Source organism: Fulmarus glacialis, unplaced genomic scaffold, assembly GCF_000690835.1.
Source record: "Fulmarus glacialis isolate BGI_N327 unplaced genomic scaffold, ASM69083v1 scaffold22067, whole genome shotgun sequence".
Lineage (NCBI taxonomy): Eukaryota > Metazoa > Chordata > Aves > Procellariiformes > Procellariidae > Fulmarus > Fulmarus glacialis.
The window spans coordinates 28,443-56,176 of record NW_009225499.1 but is presented as its reverse complement, the minus strand read 5'-3'; the positions used below and the strand labels follow the sequence as shown (position 1 = coordinate 56,176).

The following is a 27,734-nucleotide window of genomic DNA, read 5'->3' as shown; positions in this document are numbered from 1 at the left end:
CCCCACCCCCCCCCCCCCCCCCCCCCTTTTAAAGGCTACTTACGTCAATGACTGATGAACTCGACAGACTTAATCCCTCTAGGTCTGCTGTTAAACTTGGGGACAAAACAGCTGCTGTAGGAACTGCCACAGGAGTTGTCACAGGACAGACTAGAAGTAAAAAGGCAATTGATACTTAATTTCAAAATAATTTAAAATACTGGGAAGGACAATGAGCTATTTTCATTAACTGTAAAAATGTTTTACGTCTTGATCTAATTATTTTATCCTTGTATATATATTTCTTAATAGCAGATTATTTTTTCAGACATATAGCCCCGACACTCAAAATAAATGAAAATACAAATAAAACTGATATATGTATAGACCATGCTATTTACATTAAAAATATCTTGTCCTCTTTCCCATTTTTTCCACTATTTTATCCTTCAGTCTGATCCGTACTATGCAGCACATCTTCATTTACAAGTTATGTGCAAAGTACATATTAATGCAATTCTAACATGTGTTGCACCTATAGAAGTAAACCTGAAGAACGGCACTACAAAGCATAGCTAAAAAACAGTGCCAGCTCTACCCTACCCTTCCAAGATTACATTTTAATCTGTTCTTCAAAATTTTGATTTTTAGTATCTAGTACCACAATTTGTTCATAGGTTGCACAGATGTTATGTAAGTAACATCCATTGGCACATTAGAAAACAAGCCCACTTCAGAAAACAAGTCCAGACATACAAAAATTCTCAAAATACACTTTCTACATACCAATACATTCTAAATTTGGAAACTATTTCTCAGTTCTAAAACAAACAAAATCATGTGTTGTAATAATTATGCTTAAAAATAAGTTGATAGTCTAAGCAGGTTTTTTTTTCCTCAGGAAGCTGGTACGATAAATGAACAGAATCAATGTTTCAGATGTTTAAAATTCATTGAATTAACTGAATTGAATTTATGCCATGGGAAAAATGAGGCTTTAATCAAGATACTTACAATCATCTAAATCTAAGAGAAACACGTCTTGTTTATTTGGAGCTTTTCTATCTTGTACTGGTTTTTCTTCTTTCTGTCAAAATACATGAATATTTCATCTTTTACCATATCAGCAAAAGAAAAGTCTTTAATAGTTTTATAAAGCAAAGTGTATTTTCGCTGTTGTAAAAGAAAAATGTGTCCATTTTCAGGGCTTGGCATTCAGAGAATTCACCTAGTGAGAAAGATTTCTTTGTACAGGTAAGCTGAACCTAAACTCCCTATTTGAGTTTACTCCTCATTTACATTTACTCCTCTGAAGCCCATGTTTTCGTTTAATATTACGAATAGTTGCTACTCAAAGAAAACTTTTGGTGACAGATCAGGCACTTCTGTGGAGACCACTAAAATAGACATAGAAGCATTTTTTCTGAAGACAAAAGACTTGGGTACTAACATTTCTGTTTCCACATGAAAACCAGGACAAAATCCATTCAGTAAAAAAATAGTGTTATTTGCACTTATCTAGGTGTATGGAATCCTGTCCCATCATTTACCGGGATTTTGCTTAATTGCTGGACAAATAACAAAAAGCTGATTTTTGTCACCAAAAATGTTTCAGTTTTAAGCCTTAAGATGAGTTCTAATAATAAGGATTGGCAGTACTTTAAGAGTAGAGCAGTAACAGAGTAATCTCAGTGACTTGGCAAAGAGAGTATTTCAACAAAATTTGTTTCAGTACAGCTAAATCAAAAGTTCTAAACAAATCTAGTAAGAGTGAGTGTTGGTCATACCTACAGAACACATCTAGACAGTGACGATTCAGGACAGAATTTAGTGTGTCACAGCTCAACATGGACTCCCAATAGGGTAGTTTAGTAAAAAGGATTGATCTTTGGTTCTAGCCAGAACCTGGACACGTTACCTGCTGGATGCTCATCAGGCAGTTTGTCATCATGCTATTCCTACCCACTCTTAAGCATGTTTCATCTGGATCAGCTGAAGAACTCCTTCTGCCTTTGCCCTCTACGGCTCACTCACCAGACAGAAGGCTTTGTCATTCTTCCAGAGAATTTGTCAACTGCCTTTAGACCTTAAGACATTGCTCACTACCCAAGATATTGCAAGTAATTTAAACGTAGTCTTTCCAGGAGTCATATTTCTGTGAACCTTCTAGTTTATCAGTGTCCTCTCCAACAGCATGTGACAGCTAAATGCATATACATGTATTATTCTTTTACCTTTTCTAATAAGTGAACAGGTCTAAACAAATCAGTAAAACTTTGTACGCCCATCTGGGCCTCCATTTCTTGAGCATTACTTGCAAGCTGTCACTGTCTCTTCAGGCAGTCAGGATACAAATTCCTACAGGAGCCTGGAGTCCTCTCAGAAACTCAGCAGCTAGAATCACTTTCTTTGACTATTACCACAGAATAAAATGACCCCTCTTTTCTAAAGGTGCACTCTCTTTCTTCTAGTCTCCCAAGCCTCACGGTTAGTTGCAAACTAACAATAATGCTGAGTCTATTTTTTTCCAATTTTGGGAGAAATTCCACGGTTCCCTCCAAAGAACATGGAAGACACTAGCTAATGTTCTCGCTATTTGAAGTCATTGATGTTAGTGACTCTCAGGCTTGACTTGAGCCAAAATGACATTGCTTATCATTTTCTTCCAATAAACCCATGGCTCAAATAGACAGTAGTCACTTATGTGATCATTACAGATCATTTAGATATTCTGGGAGGAGAAGAATCTTGTGGACAGAGAAGAATGGAAGCCACCATTTTAAAAATTATTTTTAAATCAACATACTTCAATGGTCCTTATCACTATGGTATTTGAGTGTTCTATTATCACTGATTTATCTGAAACACAAAACTCCTCTGGACAAAGGAAGTATTACAAAATATCTTTAAAATGGTGCTAATGTTATTCCATTCCTTATACGCTGTATCCAGAATTAGTGAGGGACTCTGCTGCAGAACCTGCTCTCTTGAGTTCCATTCTGGTCACAACTACCAGACTTCATTTTTCTCTTCCAGTGTGATTATTGGCAAGTCATTAAGCTTTTCTTTTGGCTACTTTTTTTAAAATCTGTGAAAAAAGGATAAATAGTATACTTCATAAGCTACAGGTTCTATTTGAATTATTCATGTCTATGAAGTGTCAGAGAAACAATTTCATGACAATTCTTTTAATGAATTCCAAGTCTTTTTATAGCACCATTTGGTGAATATTTAGCCCTGAATCAGGGGTTTAGCTGTTATCTACAGCACTTTTACTATAAACTATGTATCACAACTTTTTTGCTAAACTACAAACTCTTCAGACGCTGGAACATACTAAAAGAGACCACGGTTAAACAAAATGCAAATATATTTTTAAAAAAACCCCTCAACTTCTGAACTCTTTAACTTCCTACACCCACTTATCCACAAGGTACAGTTCTATCTTCAACTATGATTAAGGTTCAAAGGTTATTTTTAGCTAGAGTTCTACACTTGTTAATTATTCCAGTAGCGATGGGATTTCTCCATTCCCTTTTATTATGCAGCCAAGTAAAGTCTATAAGAAGTGGCTCACCCACATTAGAAGCTATAGCACAAGGATGAGTATTTTGAATATGCTTCAGTTCTGCCAATGGCAGCATTGCTAGGTCAACACGTTTAAAAAAATTAGGAGTCAGAGCGAAGAAATCCTCTTACCGCTAATCTGTTTACTGAAGACAATTAAGATAGGACATTCTATGTCACAAATGAAACCAACAGTATGCTTTAGTTTGTTTTTTCTGTTATTTATTTTGCCACTCTAAAGTAGGTACTAAGTACATATCACAAAGCTTGATATGTAATTTTGTAAGACAAAATGCATTTTGCACTGATATTATTTTGAATCTACTACGTAATTCATCTTTAAAAATGGAGGAGAAAATCCTTCAAGAGAACTTATTTCTTACACTTCAAAATAAAATAAATTGGTCCTAAGATAAGGCACAAGTACAGAATCATTACATCAAGGTAATGCATGGTAAGAAAAACTTCCACTGCACACTTTGTCAGAATACTGTACTTAAGTACATCAGTTTACTGTAAAAACAAATAAACAAAACCCACAAACAAAAACCCAAAAAACAACAAAAAACCCCCTACCATCTGGGAAATGTAAAAACAGAAGCTAACTAAATCAAGATAAAGCTGATGTTAAAGTATGATCACGTCTTATTTTCCACTTCAGTCAAGTGTGTCAAGCTTAAGTAAATACTCAGCCATTTGTATGTGTGTGTATGCATGCTATATATGCATATACGTATTTGCACACAAATATTTTTGTATTTAAACGTATATTTCTATAAATGGGTATACATATTAATTGTGTGCAATTCTGTACAAAACACCAAGGAAATCTATTTACATTGGTCTTGCCTATTACAAACACGATTATTTTTCAGTTTGGTTTTTTCCAAGAAAATAAAATTGATTGGCTTTCTAGGAATAATAAATAGCCAATGACTGCAACAAACACTACCAACAGATATTTCTACTGAATGAAAAAAGCTTTGCATTCCAAATCAAGACAATAAAAAGGCTCTGATGTGTCTGGCATTTCTCTGTAATGTAATTTTTCATCTTTTTTTTTAAAAACTAAGTCTACAATATAACCCAAACAGTTTCCTACCAAGAGAGCCCACTATGGGAAAAGCAGAATACTAAACAAAGAAGTTAAGCTATATTCCATCAAACATTTCTCCATTTGCAATTCATCTTGGTAATAGAGATAGAACCTGGTAAATGCATATAGGACTTGAAGCAGGAGATTTCTCTTGCTCAATGCATAATTCATGTGCTCCGCCTGCAAAGTGTGTAAAATGAGAATTTCACACCGCCGCATGAGCCATGGAGCTGCAGAGAAAAGGCAGATGAAATCATATTTTGCTGTGCGAATTTTATTTCTTATCCTCCCAATATTTATACAAAACCATCATTGACAATCCAAATGCATTGACAGATCACCCACTGTTTCCATTGTGTTAGCACTTGAAAAGAGATCAGGCAGAAAGATAGACAATTTGTTTTTGTATATTTTTTAAATAGTGGATCAGGTTTTTAACAGCTGAGTGACTGTATTATACTTGTATAAGGAGGTCAACAGTAGCTGATTTTAAAATCCCACTGTAGAGACACATACTTATACATGCATCATCCTCAAATCTGCATTTTAGCTCTACAGTATTTATGCTTAGAGTATAATATGTATCTGAACACATCAAACTATCCATATTTCAAAATGATATAAAACACTGCAGTACAAGAGAGTGACTTTTCTATTCACTGCAGCTCAATTACAGTGAACACAACAGCTTTTTCAAAACGATTCTTCAAGAAAAAAAATATGAAAGCATTAATAATATATTCAGGAAAAAGAATCTGAAGTTTTTATAACATATTTTAAATACCAGTAAATGCCTGGATGTATGCACAAATTAAGCTCCCATGTAAGTGTAACTGAACCTTTTTTATTATGAAAATTCTGCTGAACATGGCAATAGTACCCAACAAAACACACAAAACGGTAAACACCACCCAAAACATCAGCTATGTAACATAGTTCATAATGTGTGGCAAACTGACAAACTATAAAAATAGAGCCTACTAACTACACTTCTTATCACTATGTATTTCAGAAAATCTTTTCCGTTTTATTTAAAAGGAAAGGAAATCCTAATGAATCTTCTCCTCATATACACTGACAAAATTAAGAATACCCTATAACAGAGTAATATAAGCAATGGCTTTTCCAATAAAAATCTATCAGAATAAAAACATGCATTTCTGAGAGGCTGGCTGAAACTGTCTGCCTCCTGGGCCTGAAAAGAAGCCAGGTAGGAAGCAGAAAAATTCCAAGATTTTCCTGGAAATAAAATAAACATGGGTGATTCTTATAAAATGTACCTTGACACAAGGGCTCTATACAAGACTTTCTCTATAATGGTATTTAAAGTTTGTTAACAACTGCTTTTCTTTCCAGCTTGGAAGGGCTTATCTACGTTATCATCAGTTAGCTCCACCTATCATCACAGGGGTCAAGACAGGTCTCTCTCCAAAAAACCTATTAAGCTAGTTAGCATAACAATCACCTTTGACACAAAATACCTCCGATTCTCCCCCCCATTCCCTAATCCAATTATGCTTCTGAATATAACCAAGTTATATTGAACACCTCAAGTACCAACGTAGGCATCCAACATGGCTTAAATGGAAACTAACTTCATGGTCCTAGAGATTAATATAGTACACTAAAACAGTCCTCTACTTTCAAGAGCATTAAATTAACTCCCCTCCTACCCCCTTCATATATAATCATTGCTGTTTACAGTCCATCAGCCATAGCTTGTTGCCCTTACATTAAATGTACTAATTTCTTAGTGAAAAAGAATTTAAGGAACATTTAGCTTTTGCATAGTGAGCTCTATGCTATCTTTTCTTTTCAATAATCTCCTTACTTCCTTTCTTGCTGCCATGCATATAAACCCATTGCTATTTGTTTTAATATTTTTTGTGATGTTTAAAAGCTTCGCAGTTTTTCAGTTCTACCCTTTGAGTCTGATCAAGTCTTCTGTCAATTGCTTATAAATACTTTTTGTTCCTAACACGTTTCTTTTTAGGTGCTTCTTAATCAAGTAAGACTTCAGGACTACTGCTACATTCTTTCTCTTCTCTTAAAATCCAAGGGCTTGACAATTTTCCATTGACTTCGACAAAACAATCCCAAGCTTCTTGGACATTCCGGTTCTCATATTATTCAATATATTTGACTTCACACATTCTTGACTGCTCTTTTAAAATACAAAAAGTTTCTTTATGCTAGTAGTCCTCGCACACCCTGCGAAAGAACCAGAACAGTTTAGATATCTGTAGTGGAAGAAATCATGAACAATGGCACTGATATCCTGAGAAAAATGGACAAATGTAGCAAAAAGAAGACACTTTTGTTTGAATACGGTTTTGCAGTGGCTGCTCAGAACTCAGCAGGTCAGAGTACCTATTACTTTCTGGTGAAAAAATACTGTGCTAATATGAGAAGCTGCAAACTGTTAGAATTAGTTCATGTCCCATCTAGCATCAAAGGAGTTTATTCTGAGAGGATTTAGGTTACATTTGTTGTGCTACCATTTTTTGGGAAGATCCAGTTTGGCTCCTCTACTAGAAAAAACTTTGACATAGGTGCACTACCCAGTGTGGTATTTGGGCAGAAAACAATGATCAAACCATGGAAACACACCTCCGTTTCTCAAATGCTACAGTCTCACTTCATCTTTTGTTCTACTTGGTAGAAGAAGGGAATAGATTAAAAGTTAAGGTTACAACTCAGAGTTCCTAGGCGGACCTATAAAGTTACAAAACAAAAACCATGTACAACATAAGTTCAAGATTTAGAGGAATAGAGAGCCTTACCTCCTCAATTAAAGGAAATGCACACCGAAACAGCTTAACAAAGTTAGAGCCTTCCCTCTTAACTGTTCAAAACACACAGCTTCTACAACTACAACAAATGCCACAAACGATGTCTGTTTTGACTATTCAGCAATCTGTACAGGAGTCCTGACCAAAATGTCTTGGCTTAATTTAAAATGCATCAGAATATCACCTAATTTTCAAAACCATATATCATATGGAAACTTCAGAGCTACAATTCTACCGTTCAAATTTTTATAAAATATATAAAAAGAAATGCACAGGTAAGTTTCAGAAATTCTTTTATTCTTCTACCTTAACAGATTAAGCATAAGGTTCCTCATATATTTATTTTTTAAATGAAAGATAGGTAGAGAAACAGAAACCAATTCATGCTATTAGCTTTAGCTCTATAAAGCTACCTTGAGTATAATGAACTTTTAACCTCTTTGTCTTCACTAAGGTAAGTAATTAAAACTTATCTGACACATGCATGGTTCTGTTGAACACTTCTGCATCTCACACATTTCTGAATCCAATTTAAAAAAGACGTATTTGAAAGTTTGCTACTTCATAAATGTTGTAAGAAAGCTAATACAATTTGAAGTTACAGAGCCCTTTATAAGCTTTATTCCTATCAAACACAGAGAGAAATAAAAAGTTGATTACTCATTAAGAATATTAAGTCTGCTAATCTATGTACACACCTCAAGTATAGATGTATTAGCTGCGCTATTCTCAATTTTAACACGAAATTTTAAAACAAAGCTAGTGGTTCTACTAGAATGTCTTCAAACTCTTAAGAAACAATGTACTAACATTTGTTTCTTGGTTTCGCTTCCTGTTGGACCCACATCCTGTAGTAGCTATACTTTAAGATCCCATTCTAATATAATAATCACCCCAAATCAGGATATTATTTTTGCGAACTACCCATATACTATGCTTTCATCAGTTCACCAGTAATCTAAAAAAATAATTAGGTTCTATTATTCTTCATCTATCTGGAGTAAAAATATAACAGAATTAAAACCCACATATCCTTTTCGTTATAAAATATTCTTACTTGCTTAAACTATCAAACTACTTTGGGACTGGTCTTTTCATGAAAGGTCAGAAATTTTTTTCAGAAATTTTGTTTTTTAGATATCCATAAACCCACTACCCATCTCCATTCCTGTAGAAAGAAACACGTATAGATGGTTAAATGCATCTTCTCGTATTTTATAGTTTTTTTTTTTTTAAAAAATTTACCTTACTAGAGGTAGCACTTCTAGATTTTCCAGACTCAGAGTCACTTTTAGAGTCTGATTCTGACTTGGAGTCTGAGGAACTTTCTTCTGATGAAGTGGAGTCTCTATTAGAGGAACTGGATGTGCCTCTCTTTTTGGAGATCCCCTTTGCTTTCTTTTTAATGTCTTCTGAATCACTACATATTGAAAAAAAAAATTAAGAGGCATGTAAAACCACCAAAGGAATCTGTTTAGGCAATATCCTACGTTAACATTTCACAGTTTTATTAAATGAGTTTTAAGTCAGTATTTCTTCATGATAAAAAACTCAGCTAAGATGGCAGAAGTAGTAGCTTATTTAACGGTACACAAAATTGTTCTATCACCTTACACAATAAAACATCACATATAATCTAAACCAGCGAAACAGCCAAACAAAAATGTGAACATATTAAGTATTAAAATATTACTTGCCTGCACCAAGCTTGTGACATTTCAGAAAGAAGTGCAGACACCCCCTTATATAAAGAAACTTTCAGACTATTCCACCTATGATTAACAGAATCTTGATGGGTTATAAGATGTTTTTGCAAAGCAATATTGTTTAAAAAAAAAAAGAGCAATGCATTGAATTTATTCCTCTGTTAATTCTTCTAAATCAAACCACCTAGAAATAAGACCTATAATATCTACAAATATTTCAACCCATTGAAGAGTTTAAACATACGAGCTATTGCATTCTAACACCTTTGGTCATACTGAGTACCTTACAGCTAATGGACTTCAGAGACACTATTCTTCACACAGTAAATTTCTGTTCACCCTGGCAATGTTGGATTATGTTGCTCTGCGCTAACAGCTACTGAACATTATTAAAATCTCCGTTGTTCACTTCCAATAATACTGTAACTACCAAGTAGGAGATTACCCTTTTGTCTCAGGGGAAGTTACTACCCAGAAATATCGCAGGAAATGAAAATTTTCTAATAGTTATCATGGAGCAGATAAATTAATATTGCATATAGAAAAAACGCTCTGTTCTTGGATCTGCAGGAACCATTTTATACTTCCAAATCAGGTGTTTCATACACCACCTGATTCAGCTTCCTTCCCAAGACAATAAATTGGTTACTAAAGTGCTTGAAGGGTAACAAGGTCAACAATAATTAAACAAATCCAGACCACTCAACTATTAAGAGTCCCTCTGGACTCAAATTAAGTTGTTGCACATTTTTCCTTAGCTTTAGGAGCAGTACAAAATAATGTACTATGCTGCATTACTATTTGAGATAACAATGCTTTTAGAAGGGAAAAATACAGAGAAGGAGAATTGAAAAATCTAACGTGACAGAATGGACAATAGTTAGGGCAATGCCTTCCTCCTCCCAAGAACTTCCCAGGACTGAATTGCCTAAATCAAATTTAATCAAAATTATTAAAAATCAATATTAACATTTAAGCCATGCTAATAATGCCTGGTTGAAATCAACCCCCAAAATTTTAGTCAAAAGCATTTTTTTCTGAAAGCAGCAAACTTGGAAACTTGCAAAGCTGAAAATGAAACAAGAGTACACTTCACAAAAACAGTCTAATGTAGCATATCTGATCGTCAAAATCATGGTGAAATAATAGGTACTATCAAAATTATGTTTCAATATGATACATCTAAAAACTTGTTTGAGGACAATAAGCTAAACATAAAAATTCACTAGTGTATACTGTTTAAAGTTTCTTCTTCATGATGTATAACACAGGTACTGACAAAATTATCTGCATTTCCTTCATTGCCATTGAACAGAAGCTGTAGCTGCATCAATAAATAAGTTATCGTGAACCCATTATATAAATGAAGTAAGTTGTTTTTCAACAATTTATCTTTAGCTTATCTTTAAAACTAGATTTGAAGATTAAAAATGTTACTTTATTGTACATCAGCCAGTTTTGATGGGTAATCATTGTTTACCTTACTGCTTAAAATTTCAGATGTTATTCTAATGAAAAGAATTTACTGGTAACTAGCTTTTTAACTTTGCGATGATGAAAAGCCTGTATTAATTTAACCTACAGATTTCATTTGTTCTGAACAGGAAAAACAATATAAATCACTTTTAAAATCATTAAATCCTGACTTAAATTAATAAAGTCATAATTAGGGCATTATGCTGTGTTTGTTATGGAAGTGGCAAGGCGAGCTGCTTTAATTACCGTCTGTAATAAAAGGAGCAGAGTGCGTACTGCGCCCCAATCAGCGCTGTCAGCCACGACTGAGCTGAGCTGCAAACTCATCAAGTGAGCTGGCAGCAGACTACAGAGTAAAGGGTGATCATGTCTGCAGAGGCCACTTGCTGACAGCAGTGGAAGAAACAGATTCGTACAATCCAAGGTATTAGCCCCAATTACTCAAAATTTTAATGATACTTTAATACATAATAATGCTGTTGATAATGGGTAATCTTAAAAAGCGCTAACACTTAAATATCTTATGACCGTTTCCCTTCACAGCCCTTGCCTTTAATATTTGGATCATAATCTTTTTAATATAACATTATTTAGAAAAATCAATTGTCTTAGTTACATAATGGCAAAGTGTTGAAGGACTTAATTTTAGCTCTCAGCAAAATTGCTGCAAAAGGTAATTAAGTGTTTCACACAACTGTTTGATCATTTATTCAGCCTCCCAAGGTTACATCAATTTTCAAAAAGCCACACAAGATTTTACTGAAGTCAGAAATTAATTCCAAACATAAGAGTAGTTTGATTAATGAAAATATGAACCCAGTTCATACACTGAAACAGGAAACATCACTCCTTGGCCAATACACCCCAAAAAAAGCCTAATTAAATGCTTAGCAGACTGTTTACAGGAAGAGTGCTTTAACAGCTCGTATCACAAAAAATTAAAACCATACAAATCTATACCTACCTTTCATCAGCAGCTCTAGGTGTTTTCTTTGCAGTACTTTCTTTGCTATCTGATTCACTGCCAGTTGATTCTTCACTGGAAGAAGAACTCCCACTACTCTCATCACTGCTGCCTTCCTCCTTATCTTCCTTCTCACTTTCACTGCCAGACTCGCTCTCTGAAATAAAAACAACTCTTACAATTTTTCTCTAAATATTGCATAATTAGTATTTTAGGAATCCAAGTTTTTTTTTAAATAAAACAATGTTTTAGTATTTTAAGATCCAATTGCAAGCTTCAGCGTTATTTGTGTCAAAAGCAGGCAAAAAAATCACTTTCCCCTAATGTTTACAAAATGTTATTGGTTAAAGACCTGTCCTCTTCAGCACACACTATTATACTTTACCAAATTAGAAAGCCCAATAATAAATTAATTGCATGTGGATTCTTCAAAATTACATAAACCTATCAGGAGTTGGAGATGACCTCAAATTCTCTAATCTATACATTCACTTAACTGAAAGATTATCTTTTTAACCAATTGCTTAATTAGATAGTCTGTTCTTGAACACTGATAGTGACAGTGATTGAATCACTGATGCAAAACAAATTATTTATCATCTAATTAGTCATATAGTTGCCAAATACTCCAATATCTGAAGTGAATATATTCTTTTCTTGCTTCAGAGATCATTAATTTCAGTGATACAATTCTTAAGCACTTCTTCTGAATATTTCCTCAGTTTAAGAATGAGAGGAAAGAAGCTCCATATTCAGATTTTAAGGTGCCCCTCTTCCATTCCATTAGATGTTAATAATTCTTTTAAGTCTCTAATGCTAAACATTTTCTGTGTCTGAAGTCTAGACCTGGGAGATATTCTTCACTACATCTGAACTACATTAACATCTACTGAAATGGCTGTGTTGGGGAACTGCCTATCTGGCATTAAGTGGGAGACTGATCAAAAGAACTTTTGCTCAGTGAACTTGATAGGCAACTGTCAGTTATCTTTTCCATCACCATCGTTCCCATTGTAATAAATAGAAAATGTCGTGTTGAACTTGAGAGCAATACTGTAATACAATTTACTGAATAAACTCCATGAAAGACTATATAGATAAATAAGTTTGGACATTTATCAACACAGCAGGTATCAAAATAGTACTTCATCAACAATCAATTCCAAAAAACATTCAAGACTTATGGTTCCCAACCACCAAGCATATGTGCACTCTTCCCGCAAAAAGTTAGGTGCCTTTAGTTTTAATTGGAGTTACAAACTCACTACTCTTACTAGACTCAAAGCAGGATGAAAATATCATGCCAGCTTTTTTAACTGGGAAACAAAGCAAAGTCTAACTCATTTAATAAACACACAAGCCATACGTGTAAAATTAGCAGTTACTGCACAGCTACAGTGAATGTAAATTTTTCCCCCTGATTTCCTGATTTTATACATAGCTCTGGCTTTTTTAGAAATTTTTTCTGATTCTTTTTAAGTAGTGGACAGTTCTGAAGATACAGTTCTCCTGCAGAGATGCAAGTTGCTTTCCAAACACCTACCTGATGCACTGGTACTGGCAGACTCATCTTCCTCCTCTTCTGACTCAGAGTAGAACTTTTCAGTAGGTTTCTCTTTCTTTGTCTTACCTAGAATTCCAGTCCATTCCTTTGCCTGTAAATAAATTTCAACTTAAGTTTACTTTTACAACCAGCAATACAAAAATATACGCACAACACAGCAAAGAAAAGCACTTGTGGTAGTAGTATTAAGTAGTTTCTAAATAAATCCTCTAAGCAAGTCAAGAGAAACTATTAAATTTCTCTTACTCTACACAATTAGGAGATCTGAAAGTTTTGTACATACCTATAAAAGGTAAGATGTGTCTATTTGAGAGTCTAGAAAAAGATTTACTAAGGCAGATCAAAAGTATCAGTAACCATAAATAAATTTCTATGCCAAAAGAACCTGAAGTCTGAGAGTTTTATCTCTAGATCCAGCTGAGTTTAGCCTATGACTAGAATGAAGGGTAAATATGGCTAGTTGCCACCTTTATCATCCCAAGTTTTAGGGGGAAAAAGAGATATGGACCCAGCAGGCAGGAGAAGTTCCAGCAGCCACAGAGGAATTATATTTCACTTCCTTTGCAATTCTCCAAATAAAAATAATTCTTACCACCAAGAGAACACTAGAACGTGGCAATATTTTGGCCAGACTTTTTTTCTTTCCATATCCCTCTCTATACTACTAGAGAAGCAGAAGAAAAACTCAGGCCAGCAAAAAAACAAATAGGCAGAAAACTATATCAACAGAGTGATACAGGTCTGCCTCAGTGACCAGTCTGATCTGGAATAAGGCTAACTTTTGAAATAGTTCTAACAGTGACCTGCAATGGTGTACAGCTCTAGAGACACACTGGCTTCCTCTTAAACACCAAAAGATGTTAAAGCTTTGTAATGCTCCACCCAGCAACCGGTATTTTAAAAAGCCAATATTCTTTTGGATATAAATGACAATTTAATTGTGGATTGCAGCTTATCAAGTCAGCCTCACTCACATACATTATGTAGGCACATGCAGTACTAGAGGAACCATAAAATTAATGACAATGAGACACTCTCCAAAGAAAATACTTGCAAAAAAACATGGGGAAAGGATTTTCATGTTTGTTTTGAGGTTTAAATGGTTGGAGGGAGATGTTTTCTATTATGTTGTAGATGGATGTTACTCCATTTGATCAATTTCCTGCAATACTTTTTGTTTCTATGGACAAAGGTGCCTCCACACATTCTTTCATGCCAACCCTATCATTTATAATCCCCTGCTTCAGCTGATTGCCTTCAGATTCTCCCCATAAAACCTTTCAGAAGTCTGTATACAAATACCTCTTTTCCTGAAATGTATGTAAGAAGGTAGACAAATTAAAGTATTAAGGAGAAATGCTTGTTCTACCACATTGCTGTTCACTGGCTTCTGCCAATCATATCTATTTTTTAGAATTTTCTCTACCCATTGTATGCGTAACATCTTATACGCAAATTAATTCATGTGCAATTTACTGTAAAAGTTGGCTCCTGACAAGGACCAAATGCTTTTCTGGGTATACCTGTTACAACAGCATACCTCCAGGAGCACCATCAGCACGCTATATTCCAATACATTTATATTTCTGTTACCGTTCAATAACTTTCACTCACATTTAGTAGGACTGTGGTACCTGATGCATAAATCACAACTCCGGTACCAGAACATGACTTTGCCTCAGAGTTTACAATCCAGTAACAAAAAGCTATTGGTAGTAGAAGACCAGCCCTGTAATATCAACAAATTACTAATGCACTAATAGATAACATTTTCCTATTATAAACTTTCCTAATTCTCTCCAGATGATCTGAAATGTAAACCCTGGTCTCTTCCAACTTCACACGTTGAAACATAAGTAATTTTTCCCTTGCCACTGCATTTTGTTTATATTACGTTTTTCTGTTTAGACTTGGATTTGTACACGAACAAACCTCTGCTCTCCTCCTACTTTGGTAGTCCAGCTACACTCATTGTCAACAGCAATTAACATACGGCAGCACAGCAAAGAGGTATGAAATCAAAAGTGAGACAGAGGGGAAAAAAGCCCATTTAATCCACGAGTGAAGCAGAAGCGGCCTACAGTTGATCCACTTCTCTCATTGAAAACAAAAGAGCAAGCATTGTGCAGGTTTCCAAATGTTCCACTTTCAAGCTAAAATAAGCAACACCGATGTTTACAATGCATCAACGCTTTTCAGTACAGCATACAGACAGTATTTAAATACTTGTATTTTAGGCTAATATTCTATATTGATGAGTGCCTTCAGCAAAGTTACTTTTAATGATGCTGACGTACCGTCTCAGCTACGTCAACATTTCGGACAGAGGGATCAGGTGCCACCTCTGGCCAGTCGGACAGCTCCAGGTAGCCAGTGGCTCGGCTGTTCAGCGTGTGAGACAAGGTGCCAAGCTGGAAATGATCCCGATCTATTAAAAAAAAGGGGGGAAGGGAGAAATACACAAACACCATGAGCTCTACCACAAAGAGCAATCTTAATCAGGGCTAAAGGTAATTGCCATTATATTACCTCAAATGTCATGGAATAAATATAAACTAGGAAGCTCTTCATAGGTCAAAAAACTGATTTCAGTCCATAGATTACAATAATCTCCCCCATAATGGTCAATAAAAAAGCTAATCAGTCAGTGTGTTTAGAGGTGTTGCTCTGAAATGTAGCTTCTCTAAAAATTACTTTACTGTGAATATTAAGAATGACAGCACAGTTAAACAATCCATATACATGTCTTGGCACAAACACATCCAGAATTTTAATAGTTTTTCTTCAAAATGGAGCTCCTTTTAGAGCTTCAAAACTGGGACTAAGTAAGTATGAAAATTAAAATTGCAAATCATCACAATAACAGAGCCTTTTTAATTAAGATAACCTGATAACCTTTTAATTTGAGAAGACAGACAATGGTTCTTACCTGTAAAAAGACAGGGAAAATGCAAAGGGAAAATTATGACTTTGGAGAAAAATAATAAAAACCTAATCTATTGAGATTCAATTTATTTCAGATTCATCAAACATTTGCAATACTCACACTAACAATCTTCTATTAAAGTCTAGATAAAAGAGTAGAGCTATTTTCCTAAACTGAAGAATAGTTTTCCTCAAAAGACACACCTTCTGTTATTTAAATCAAATTTAAAAGCCACATGAATAGAAATGGATCAGTTTGTCAGGGTTTATCATCAGAGAAATGCACTGTGTTTGCACCATGCAAACCTTGCTTGCTGAAAAGCAACTAAGCAGAGCGAGTTCTCTTGCATATTAATCATTTGTATTTGCTAAGTGACAGAATTTGTGAGCATATTTGAAATAGAATAGGCTGCCACATTCCTTTACACAATGAACATTTACCAAATGATTTTGGCAGTTATACCTTTAAAAGGAGACTCAAGCAATGGGGCAGGTTTCTGTGCCAGAAATATTTTTTTGGCATATTTGCTTAAAGCTCCACTCTTCTCATTCGGAACAATAAGCTGCCTAATAAATCTTGTACGGTCTCTGATGTCGTAGCTTTGATCATACTTGCCGAGATTTAATACGTACTGGGTAAGCAATTTTGTCTGTGGAAAAGAACAGGACAAGAACAGAATACAAGTTATTTATGATTATTGATAACTCTGGATAAACATATTTAAAGAGGTAATAAAAATGAATGGTTATGTCAAACAAATGTTGTTCCACAGGGAATATGCATTTCTAAAGCTGCAAATGGAATTCTGAAGCCAAAGCACATGTCCTCTTCTGTATTGGGGAGGTGAATGCTGAGTACTGAGAAGCAGCCATGTGCTAGATTATTAAACTGCTGAAGTGGAAAGAAAGGCATCATTAAAAAAATAATCATATATGGCAAACCCGCTGAAGGGTCTACGTGAGGATAATGAATGTGGAAATACAACTAAAAACATGGCACTCAAAACTTAATCGGAAAAATATGCAGGACATCAAAACATCAGAGGGTATTAGGGGGCTGGCAAACTGCTTCTGCTGAGGTGTGTTTTATGAAGAGATACTGTCCCTGGCATAAGCAGTGTCTGCACTCTGACTGCACTCAGTTACTTTATCCTGAATTATGACCCATTAAAGCAGACACATGAATCACTGAACTGGATTACTGCAAATTATTTGCAGTGCATTTAGCTGTTACTTTTTCATAAAAGCAAGCTGCTGATGCCCTCTAAAAACCAGGATAAAAGACTTCTTCCATTTTTTTCTTGAAGCTTAAAGCCTCCAGTAATATCGGTCATTTATTTATTTATGTAAGAGAGCAACTTATATTATCACAGCTTTTTACAGCATAATAGGACTTCCTAATTTGATGTCTGAGAATATTAACATGTATTAAATAATTTTAATAATTCAGTTAAATTTATAAAACTGAAAAAAGAATATAAAAAATCAGGGAGACTTTCCCAGTATCTCAGAAGAAATAACATAGTGTAACCAGAACAATAGTGCTGGACAGACTTGTATCCATTAGATACATTTGAAAGAAGTATGCCACTTTCTTTATACACAAGCAAACAGGAAAAAGAGCAAAAATAACATACCATCATATGGAAGTAAATTTTTAGTATTTCAACTCAGCATGGATGAATAACACAGGGTTAAAAATGTATTGCCAAGGAGGATTTCTTTTCTTTATACAAAGAAACAACCTTACATATGTATCTTCTTTATCATGCTACTGTTGTAACAATAACACAGTTTCAATCACGTGAGCAGAAAAATATGTAAAAAAACCCCAAACCCAGTTAATTTTGTTATGTGCAATTTGCTAAGAAAAATTCAGTTTAATAATTTCCACCTTGAGGATGCAAGTTGAAATTTTTTCTAGAGATGTAAAAATACTTTTTCAGAATATTGATTAACTCCTGTAAGTGAAATACACAGTAAACAAGAAATGGTTTTAATTTTAACCACATACAATGCAATGTATGCAAGCATTTCACAAAATACCCTATGGTACCAAAGATTTGAAGAAATCAGTCATATTAGATTAAAACAATAGTAAAAGCATAGTTTAAAAAAGCTTTCATTTTTCATTTCTTTTTTCTCTCTGACACCCAAAGATGGTTCTGTGAAAAGATATTTTTTCCCCCAAGGTATTGCCTTAGCTCTGGGAAAGGTAAAACTTTCCCATATGTATTTCACAGCTTATTGGCAGCTATTTCTATATCAAGGTATAAAATTTTAAACAACTGCATCAGACAGAACATACGTAATCTGCACTCATGCAGGACTTATGCTGTTCAATCTAAATGGAATTGGAAGGGAGGGTTCCCAGGTAGCATGAATTAAACTAAATGAGGGATACCTCCTGCAGCTTTTGCCATCACTTCTCTGTAAAACAAAACAAGACTCCTCACTGTCATGGCAGAAAGCTCAGTAGAACGGATCATCAAACACAGTGATCTTTGCTTGTGAATTGCTATAGGGATGGAAAAAGTTGAGGGCCTTGCTATCATGGTGGGCACTTTTTCAGTGAGCTTTGATGGAATTAGATAAAGAGTTGATCCTGAAAGACTGCATTTTTTCAATGGGATCATTTTCTCCATGATCCTTTCCCTTTTCCTCCTCCCTTTCTTCTCCCCTAAAATATCTGCAAGAAAACACTGTTTTTTCTTCTTGTCTTACAGCAATGCAGCCAAACAAGTAGTAAAGCTTTTCTACATGGAGGTAGCTAATAGAAACAATTCATTTTAATTAAAAACAAAAAATAAACTAATGAATACACATCAGTTTTTCCAACAAAGGAATATCCATAAGAAGCTGAAAATTATTTGAGCAAGCACGTTAATTTGGTGAAATATGACAGAATCTGCACACCATGGCTTCATAGAACAGTAAGACAAAGTATTCTGATATGTGATATAACACGTTTATTGTGATATGTCAACATTGCCTGTTATCTGGACATACTCATAATGTCATTTCTTTTATCCCTGCACTGTTAGAATCTATTACTATTTTTTGTACATTTTGGTTTGGCTAATATGAGAAGTATACTTCAAGTCATCCTTCAGCAACATTTCCAGAATTTTCTAGAACTAGAACTAGTGGCAATGGTTCTATTTAAGAATTTAATGCCTATCCTATATTAGCAGCAATTAACCTTTTGGTAGATCCCCACTTGAAAAATTTTATAATACAAGTATCACCAGCTTGTGATAGATGACGCTCTACAATGGGAGAGATACAGCTATCCACTCTTTGATATGATTATCTTGCAGTAACTTGATTCTTTAGATACGTAAGATATTTATTGTGCTGAAACATGTTTGACAAATCTATTTACACACTAGGACTACTCGGGATTTTTTCTGGTGGGACTCCTACTGTGTTACACAACAGAAACGCATCAAAATCTCTTTATTTTTCCTGCTATATGCAAGAAACAGCTATGTCAATTAGATGATATATTTTCTGCATAATACTTTCTCTTATATGAGCTCCCTTTAGACAGCTATCTAGCATATTCATAAGGATTTTTATGTCCCTAAGTGATAAAAAAAGGATGCAAGTTTACCAAACAACATAGACAAGCAGAGGAAAGTCTGTTCTTATTATATATTGTCCAGATAGGATTGAACCTGAAACTCTTCCTTAAATTATAAACAGCCTTTGAAAATTCATGGGGTGATCACAAGATTTAAAGGATATTGGAAATTATAAAAAATCCTGAATCTTATAAAGCATTCCTGAGAATGTGCTGCATTAAGTATTTGAACATATGCCAAAGGAAATTATCAGCAAATAAAATAATGTATTTACAGAAAGGAAAAAAATAACAAAGTCTTATTTCCTCCAGAATTTTGTGCTTTTCTCCTAACAAGACTTAACAGATGAGTTTTACCTGCCTTTCCCTCACCTGGGGAAAGAGCTCTTTTCGTCTGTTTGGTTGGTGTTTAGTCTCTCTTGGCTATTCTACCACTACTTTTCAATAAAGTGACATTGTATCTTTGAGATTTTCACAACTCCATTGACTTTGGATGAAACTGACATAGGATTCAAAAAAGTATTACGTGGTGGGGTAGGATATGGAGGAAGAAAACATGGGGATGAGGAGAGATGGACAGATTGACAACTGAGCAGTCAAGTGTACAAGATTTGCCTTCAAGTATGAAAAATTAGACTGAAAAATGGCTAGACGTTTTAGGAACTGAAATCAGTCCAGAAAGAAATGTTTTAATACTGAGTGAGTAAAGAAGAGTTACTCCTGGAAATAAGAATGGAGGTACAGGAAGAGTGTTGCCAGCTCCTAAAGACAAAACCATCATATTCTAGTTTGGAAGGAGCTTTGAATCAAACCAAGTCATCAACCTGCTCTGTTAGAATTTTGTATATGAATAGCTTGACCACTTGAGAAATCAACTTATTTTTCCACAGCCTAAAGCTAAAAAAGGAAAACACACTTTGATGAAATTCATCATTTAACAGGCATCTCAGGAGACAGTTTCTTCTGCTTTATCATCATTACCATATTTGAATAAAGGGTTATGCAACAGTTATAATGACGGTTTAAAATGTATTAACATGTGAAACTGGAAAAAGAGCATCACAGAAATCATCACCTCCCTGTAGGCAAAGGAATTTTGGCCAAATATGCTGTGGAAATATCAGTGTAAAATGACAAAAATTATATGGAAAATTAGTAAATATTATGTAATAGGCCAAAAGGAGAAAGTTTAGATAACCAAACCAATCTTTCCTTACCTCAGTCAGCATTTTCATTAAGATGAGCACTGACAGAAAGAAGTCACCTTCTGTTACTGCCCCATTTTAGACTGCATAAGCAAAGGACAAGCATTCATTCTTATCTGAATGCATGGCAAGACAGTTCATCTCCCACATGCCCTACAGAATAAAGTCTGAGACAGATCAAGCCTGCAGTTGGATATAACTTTCAAGGAATGAGAAGACACCACAGTTGTAGAGGTACGAGACCCTCTGCTGTCTAAGCTGTTGTAAAACAAAGAGGTCCAGCATTCCAGGAAAGTGTATACATCTCAGACAATATATTTCTTCTACATTGGGGAAAAAAAAAAATCTTTGATTTTACAACCTTTTACAGCAGCAGTTGGAATTACTCTGAAAAATTAGTATCAGGGTGCTATATTCCATAGCCAGAGAGCGACGAAGTCCATAGTGCTGTCATTGAGAAGAATGAGGCAACTGGCACCTCTCACAGCTATTGTTTTCAGCTGCCTCGAGATCTAAGTTCACCTTTTTGTACTATCTGACATTTTCAAATTATCGTTATTACTAGAGATGATCAAAACCCACCCTCTCCACAAGGTAAAGTGAAATAGCAAGAAATACAAAAAAAGGGAAAGCAGTTACTATCCTTAAGATGAGCACTAATGGAAAGACATAATGAGGCCTTTTGCTGGCATCTCCTTTTAGATATCCTGAACAAAAAATGAGCAGATTCCTGTTCAAATTGACAGTACTCCCTTGAAAATTCCGGTCTTACATCCAGAAAACAGCAAATCACATCTGGAAAATCTCTTATCTGGTATTAGTAATACAATTCACAAATCTTTCCTACTTATGTGAATTAAAAAATCCACAATTTCCCCAAGAAAGAAAGAGGGAAAAAAGAGTGATCTCATGACTACATTCATATTTACAATCCAGCACATACTCAAAGACTCACGGTTAGATTTAGTCTGTTAGATTTCTTGAAAACTGATGTTCAGCTTTTCTTCGTAGAATAATATGGACTAGTTTTGGTTACTTATACAAAAGAAATCACCACTGATCTATATAGACTGTACAAAATCTACTGTGACTCTAAATACACACGCTTCTGAGTTTAAGCTTACCTGCTTTGAGTTTGTTAAATAGAGTTTTGCACCCAAATTTAAGATCTGCAACTTCACAAGGTCATCTTCATTAGTGAAGCTCTTGGCTGTCTTTCTCAAAACATCAGGTGCGATCTTTGGAACCCGTTCACAGTACTCGCCGATGAGCCAGAGAATGCTGGCTCTGGCTACCGGAACCTGAGAAAACATTGTGCACTCTAAGTTAATACATTCACAAAGACCACTTGTGTACTTGTATGTGTCTGTGTTCAGTAAGCAGTTAAACAAAATACTGTTTAAAGACAATTGCCATGCAAGAAATAGAGACCCAAATTAAATACTGTTCAATACGGCCACTGCGGTAGACTGAATATTTATACAAATGTAAGATACAGATCCTCCCCCAAAAACCATGCATTATGAGTTGACAAGACAAACAGAGCAGGAATGGAAACAGAGGCACACAGAAGTGACGTGTTCATGTTCACAGTACAAGCTGGTGGCAGTTGGGAAGAGAATCCAAGCCTTCAAGGTGTGGTTGGGAATTCTTGCCACCAGGTTACGCTAAACACCATGTTGAAACAAAACTGTGCTTTTTTTGTGACTATATTCATGTAGTTATGGTTTCCAACAATACAGCTTCCTCAAATCCTGCCTATCTACTTTAAAAGCACAAGAATTTCTTTAAGACTATTGCTATATTTCCTTCATTTTTATTTAAAATGTTATGAGAGTAAGATTCGTATTTTTTAAAATGTCCAAGACCATCTGAATACAGAATTTTGGAGAGATAGGAGTTCAAAATTAGGGTTCTCAATTACTGAATAGGATCTAACCCCTAAGTGGTTAAGGAGATCTAACCCTTTAACCCTAACCCTTCCCTAACTGAAAACACTCTGACCAGAAACGTCACACAGGTCTTCTTGTTTTGGAGCTACTTGACTGTTTCACTGAAATAACCTGCAGTAGCAGTTTTCAGATGAACTCCCAGAGTATGGCACCAACTTCAAAAGCACAATACTGTCACAGACGGAGGGGAAGCAAAATAGAAAAGCACAGAAGGAAACAGAAGCTCATGGTCCACACAGAGTTTAGCTAGAAGTACTTAGGAGTTAAATGAAATAATATACACACACTCCTCTCAAAGGTGAGCTAGCCTATATTACCCAGTGGTTAAATTAGAAGTTGCATCTGTGTTACATACCTCCCTGAAAACATTGTTCTCCTCCCTGAAAACATTGTTCTCCTTCCTTGAGAGGAAGGAAGAAAGTATGTGATGAGAAAATTCTTCTAGGCAGAAGCATGTCTTGCATAGTGTCTACAGACTGTGGTGCTCTTGCATTCTGTACAGAGTCTTGGTCAACAGATGTTGAAGTACTAGGGAAAAAACCATCACTGTTCTATCCTATCAAATGACTGACTGTAGTTTAGAAAAAAGGAAAGCTTCCAACTGTAACTGCAATTTCAGCTAATTTTGCTGCTTTTTCTAAAAAAAGTAAAAAACATTTATACTAACACTTTCCATTACTCCCTACACTATACAGTGATCTTTTTTAATAAGCTTACACTTAAGCTAGCGAGAGTTCTGCCTTAGGTAAGATTTACAGGAGAAACAAGCTTTAGAAATTCAGCATTGTGGTTCTGAAAGCACTAATTCTTAGCATCTTTTATAGATGTTTTAATTACTTTTCCAGCATATGTCAGGTTTTTATATAGGAGTATCTATTTCTCAGAATTACAATGGGAACCAACTATTAAATATCCTACCCTGTATACACATAAAGTTTGAAAGTACTGCTTTCCAGTTACATTCATAAAAGGTAAAAAATGCAAGTAAACTACCAGAGTTCAGGATAGCAATTCCCAAACTATGGTTCACAGTCTCTAATAAATGGCCCACTAAGCCATACTAAAGAAATACTAATTAAGTTCATAAGAAAGTTTGGGAGCAGCTTTGAATAAAGTCAAGCTGACAATATCTGCCCCTCTATACTTCACATTGTTGCAAATACACATGCCAACAAAAATATAAATAGGCATGTCATGGGCAAAATAGAGGACTGCCTCTGCTGAAAGAGAAAGCAACCAGATCATGGAAAGACAGAATATAGAGTCCAACAACAACAAAAAATCCCCTCAAGAGATAGATGCCAATTCTAAACATGGAAAATATATTTAAGGTAGAGGTAACATAATGTACTGAGAGTGATATAACATAATGATTTAACATACATAAATATACGTCAATACTGACTGAGATACAGATGAATTTTTTTTAGTGAATTGACAAAAAATTTAAATGGCCTTGGAACTTATAGTGTGAGAGAGGGGAACAAGATACCGAACAACTGAGAAGTATAAAAACTTTAAATGCAGTCAGAATATGTTCACCTGCGAAACGGTAAGACTGATGCCATTACTGTACACTGATTTCAGAACGCAAAGAGGTTATTTCTAATGTTCCAAAGGTTACACTGCATTAAGACCTCACTCCCAATCTATTATTTTAAATTGGGCTAAAGAATAGTAATTGAGTGGTACATTAAATTTTCCAGTATTGGAGCAGTTCAAGTTGCCTGCTGTACAGATAGATACCTCTAAATAAGAATATATAGGCATCTTCAGATTTCAGTTATGCTAGATTTATTTTTCTAAAATATTTCATTACAGACTTGTTAAAGTATTAGAATTCTACAAGAGATCACCAAGTACTGCAGTTTGGGCAGCAGCCTATTAGAAACATCCTTCTTCCTATTATTGTCTTTTAATAACGCAAAAATAGCTCACAGAGCAGACCAATTTCAGTAATAGCGTTAATTATGAAAGACAAACATCAGTATTGTACTTTTCCTAGTAAAACCCAGGACTACACTTTAAAACCATAATGAAATATATTTAAATATATTTAAAAAGTGTGCAATTAAGCGCAGTGTTTTACTCTTTAAAGTTTTTTCCCAGTTTGTAAAATGTAATTATTAGAATAATAAACTAGTTTTAGAATGTAAAAAATATAGACTAAACAAAGCCTAATTTGAACAATAGCGACAATGGAAGACAGATGAAATTTCTCGTGAGATTCTGCCTTTTAACCAGGTGGTTAACTTACTATGTAAATACTGTATACATTAAATACAATTTTGTGCAACAAGAATCAATATCAATTAGAGAGTTTTTGAATCAAACCCTGAGTTGAAGCCATTTTAATGAAAAGTGTATGTCGAACTGATGAACCCAATGTTTCTGTGTCACTGGATTCATTTGGGGTCAAAATCACACAATATTTTCAGATTTCTTTTTCCCTGTTTAAGTCTTCCAAGTCCTCAACCATGTAATATCAAGTGCATGCTCCTGCAGCCGTTGTTTCCAGGGCATTCAAAACAGCAAATAAGAAACGAAGCTACTTCTAGACCTTCATTGCCTTTTCCAGTATAGCTTAAATAGGGACCTTGAATTGACAAAAATGCAGGAAATAATACTTTCATTATTCAGCCCTGCTCTGCATTATCCTCAAAGGCAAACAGGATTGTAAATTACTTTGCCTGATGTTTTATTTCATATGCCCTGAGCAAGGGGTTAAGTGCACTTTTTAAGCCTTAATATCAGAAGGCAGTTTCTACCGCCATTTTAACCCATTATGGGGTCTTCTATTTCTAGAAGAAAATAAATAAATGGTTAAAAAATAAAAAATAAAAACCAGCCAGACCCTCTCCCCTCAAAGCAAGACTTTGGTTACTTAGAGCAGTTAGAGAAAGACTAGGCTAAAGTACAGCTTAAAATTGCTAATTCAGGTTATCCTCACTTGTCACAAAACAAGGAGATATTCAAACTGCAAATGGGGTCTAACTCTCTGCTCCAGAAGAAAATTTGCATAGCTAGCAATTTTTAAAATTTTACTCGGAATCAGAAATGGAAAGAGGGATGAAGTTGATGTGAAATGTCAGCCTGGCAGCAAGAAGAAAAGGCACACAGGAAAGAACAGGAGTAAAAGACAAGTGTTGGTTTTTTGTTTTCAAATGGTAGACCTTCAAGGACTCCTCCATTATTTGAATCTCTACACATAAAACTATTTTAAAAAAGGATCTCCACTGATGACTGCCACCTCTTATATAGTGTACAGGTTTTGTTTAAATTGTGTTTTATTCAAGCAGAATATTTGTCTCAAGTTTAGTGTACAGTGTCCCTGGACACAATGTCCCAAAAGCCACATATTCCTCTCAAATTCTAAAACATTACATAGGTATTAGAGCAAGTAAAAAAATGATCAAATTATGAGAATTGTTTATTAAGGCTACTTACATAAAGGTTTAAAAATACATTACTAAAGTGTACCCTAGGGAAAAGAATATGGCTAGAAATCTGAAGCTTGCAGAACTGGAATACATATGAACGTATGAATGTCATACCATGTGATACCTTCCCAACACTGAGGGAAAGGAGAACTTAATTAAAGCAAGCAAGCCACTTCTGCTGTGAAGCCATATCAGAAACATAGCAATAAGCAGTATTTACATAGGAATACTGCAGAGGAAGTTTGTTATTGTTGGATGAATAGACATAGCAGTGTCAAAAACTCCCAGTCACCTACTCTAGTAATACAAATCCCAACCCAAATCAGTAATTAGCAATTCTTAATTGCTTCCATAAGTGACATGTTTTTCCCCACACAGTAGTAAGCTCTTCAAAGTTACATACATCTATCTTATTTTTCCTCTAAATTTGCAACTCCTTATCCTGTCTTTATCCTATCAAAAAGTGTTCCTCCTCATCTCTAGATTATAAAAACACTTCAGACTTCTCTCATATTCTCACTCATATTCTAGAAGGAACTAGGAATAAGTCTGTAATGAAAACCAGCTATCAAAAGAATTCACCAGCTATGAAAAGAAAAAAACCTGCCTTGGTAGTGCTATATAGAGAAAGTCTGGAGAAAAATCACCAGGACAAGATTCCCATCACCCAGAAAGCAATCTCTACTGAGTACAATGTACCATCATAAATTATTTTTCCAAAAAGAAAAAGGCAGAAACTAATTTGGAGACTACTGCAGCTTGTTTATATGAGAAAATACAAAAATGTAGAACACCATTGAGACATTCTTACTCAGAGGTAATTCTTGCTAGGTTGATTTACATTCATTCATCGCTAAAATGAATTAAGATAAATCAAAACAGGCATACTTCAGATGTAAACAAGAGTGTCTTGTGTTAATCCAGTTTAATCAATGCAGTCTAACCAATCCGCTTCAAAACTTAATTCAGATTAAATCTGCAGGTATTTGCACTTAGACAAATTTTGGACCATAGGTATTCCGAAGGAAAGATTTTCTAAAAGAGTAGACTATATGACACATTTGACAAGAGAATATTCTAAAAGCTTTTGAGAAAGCCCCTCAACAACATCTTTGAAAATGTCATCCTTTACAGGGTGGAAAGGCACTCTCATGAATAAAAAAGGACTAGATAATAGAAAAGACATAAACCCAGTTACAATGGAAAGCAATCACCAGATGTCCCACAGGAACCTATAGGGAGAAACATGCTGTTCAACAGATTTGCAAGTAACCTAGAAGAGGGCTATCCAGTGAGGAGACAGTCTACTGACACAAAATTATTCAAGGTAATCTAAACTAAAAGAGAGCCTGACCAGTTAAAGATGACTTATTAGTGATACTTAAAAATTGGGCAGAAGTAATGCAGCTGGCCTTGAAACAGGACTTAAAAAAAAAAAAAAATTCTACGCATACTGATGGACCCCAAACTATTTCCAGGGAA

The 27,734-nt window shown here is 34.9% G+C and overlaps 1 protein-coding gene across 1 annotated transcript in view; it reads right to left on the bottom strand.

Annotated features, from left to right (window-relative positions):
- AP3B1 (adaptor-related protein complex 3, beta 1 subunit) overlaps nt 1-27,734 on the bottom strand; it is a gene marked incomplete at both ends in the record, with an annotated part of 86,273 nt that overhangs the window by 39,392 nt on the left and 19,147 nt on the right. The window contains 8 exons of the mRNA XM_009582507.1: nt 44-150; nt 994-1,066; nt 8,680-8,854; nt 11,581-11,737; nt 13,124-13,235; nt 15,442-15,572; nt 16,533-16,719; nt 21,985-22,161. Coding sequence (XP_009580802.1) covers nt 44-150; nt 994-1,066; nt 8,680-8,854; nt 11,581-11,737; nt 13,124-13,235; nt 15,442-15,572; nt 16,533-16,719; nt 21,985-22,161 — 1,119 coding nt within the window. The remainder of the gene's footprint in view (nt 1-43; nt 151-993; nt 1,067-8,679; nt 8,855-11,580; nt 11,738-13,123; nt 13,236-15,441; nt 15,573-16,532; nt 16,720-21,984; nt 22,162-27,734) is intronic.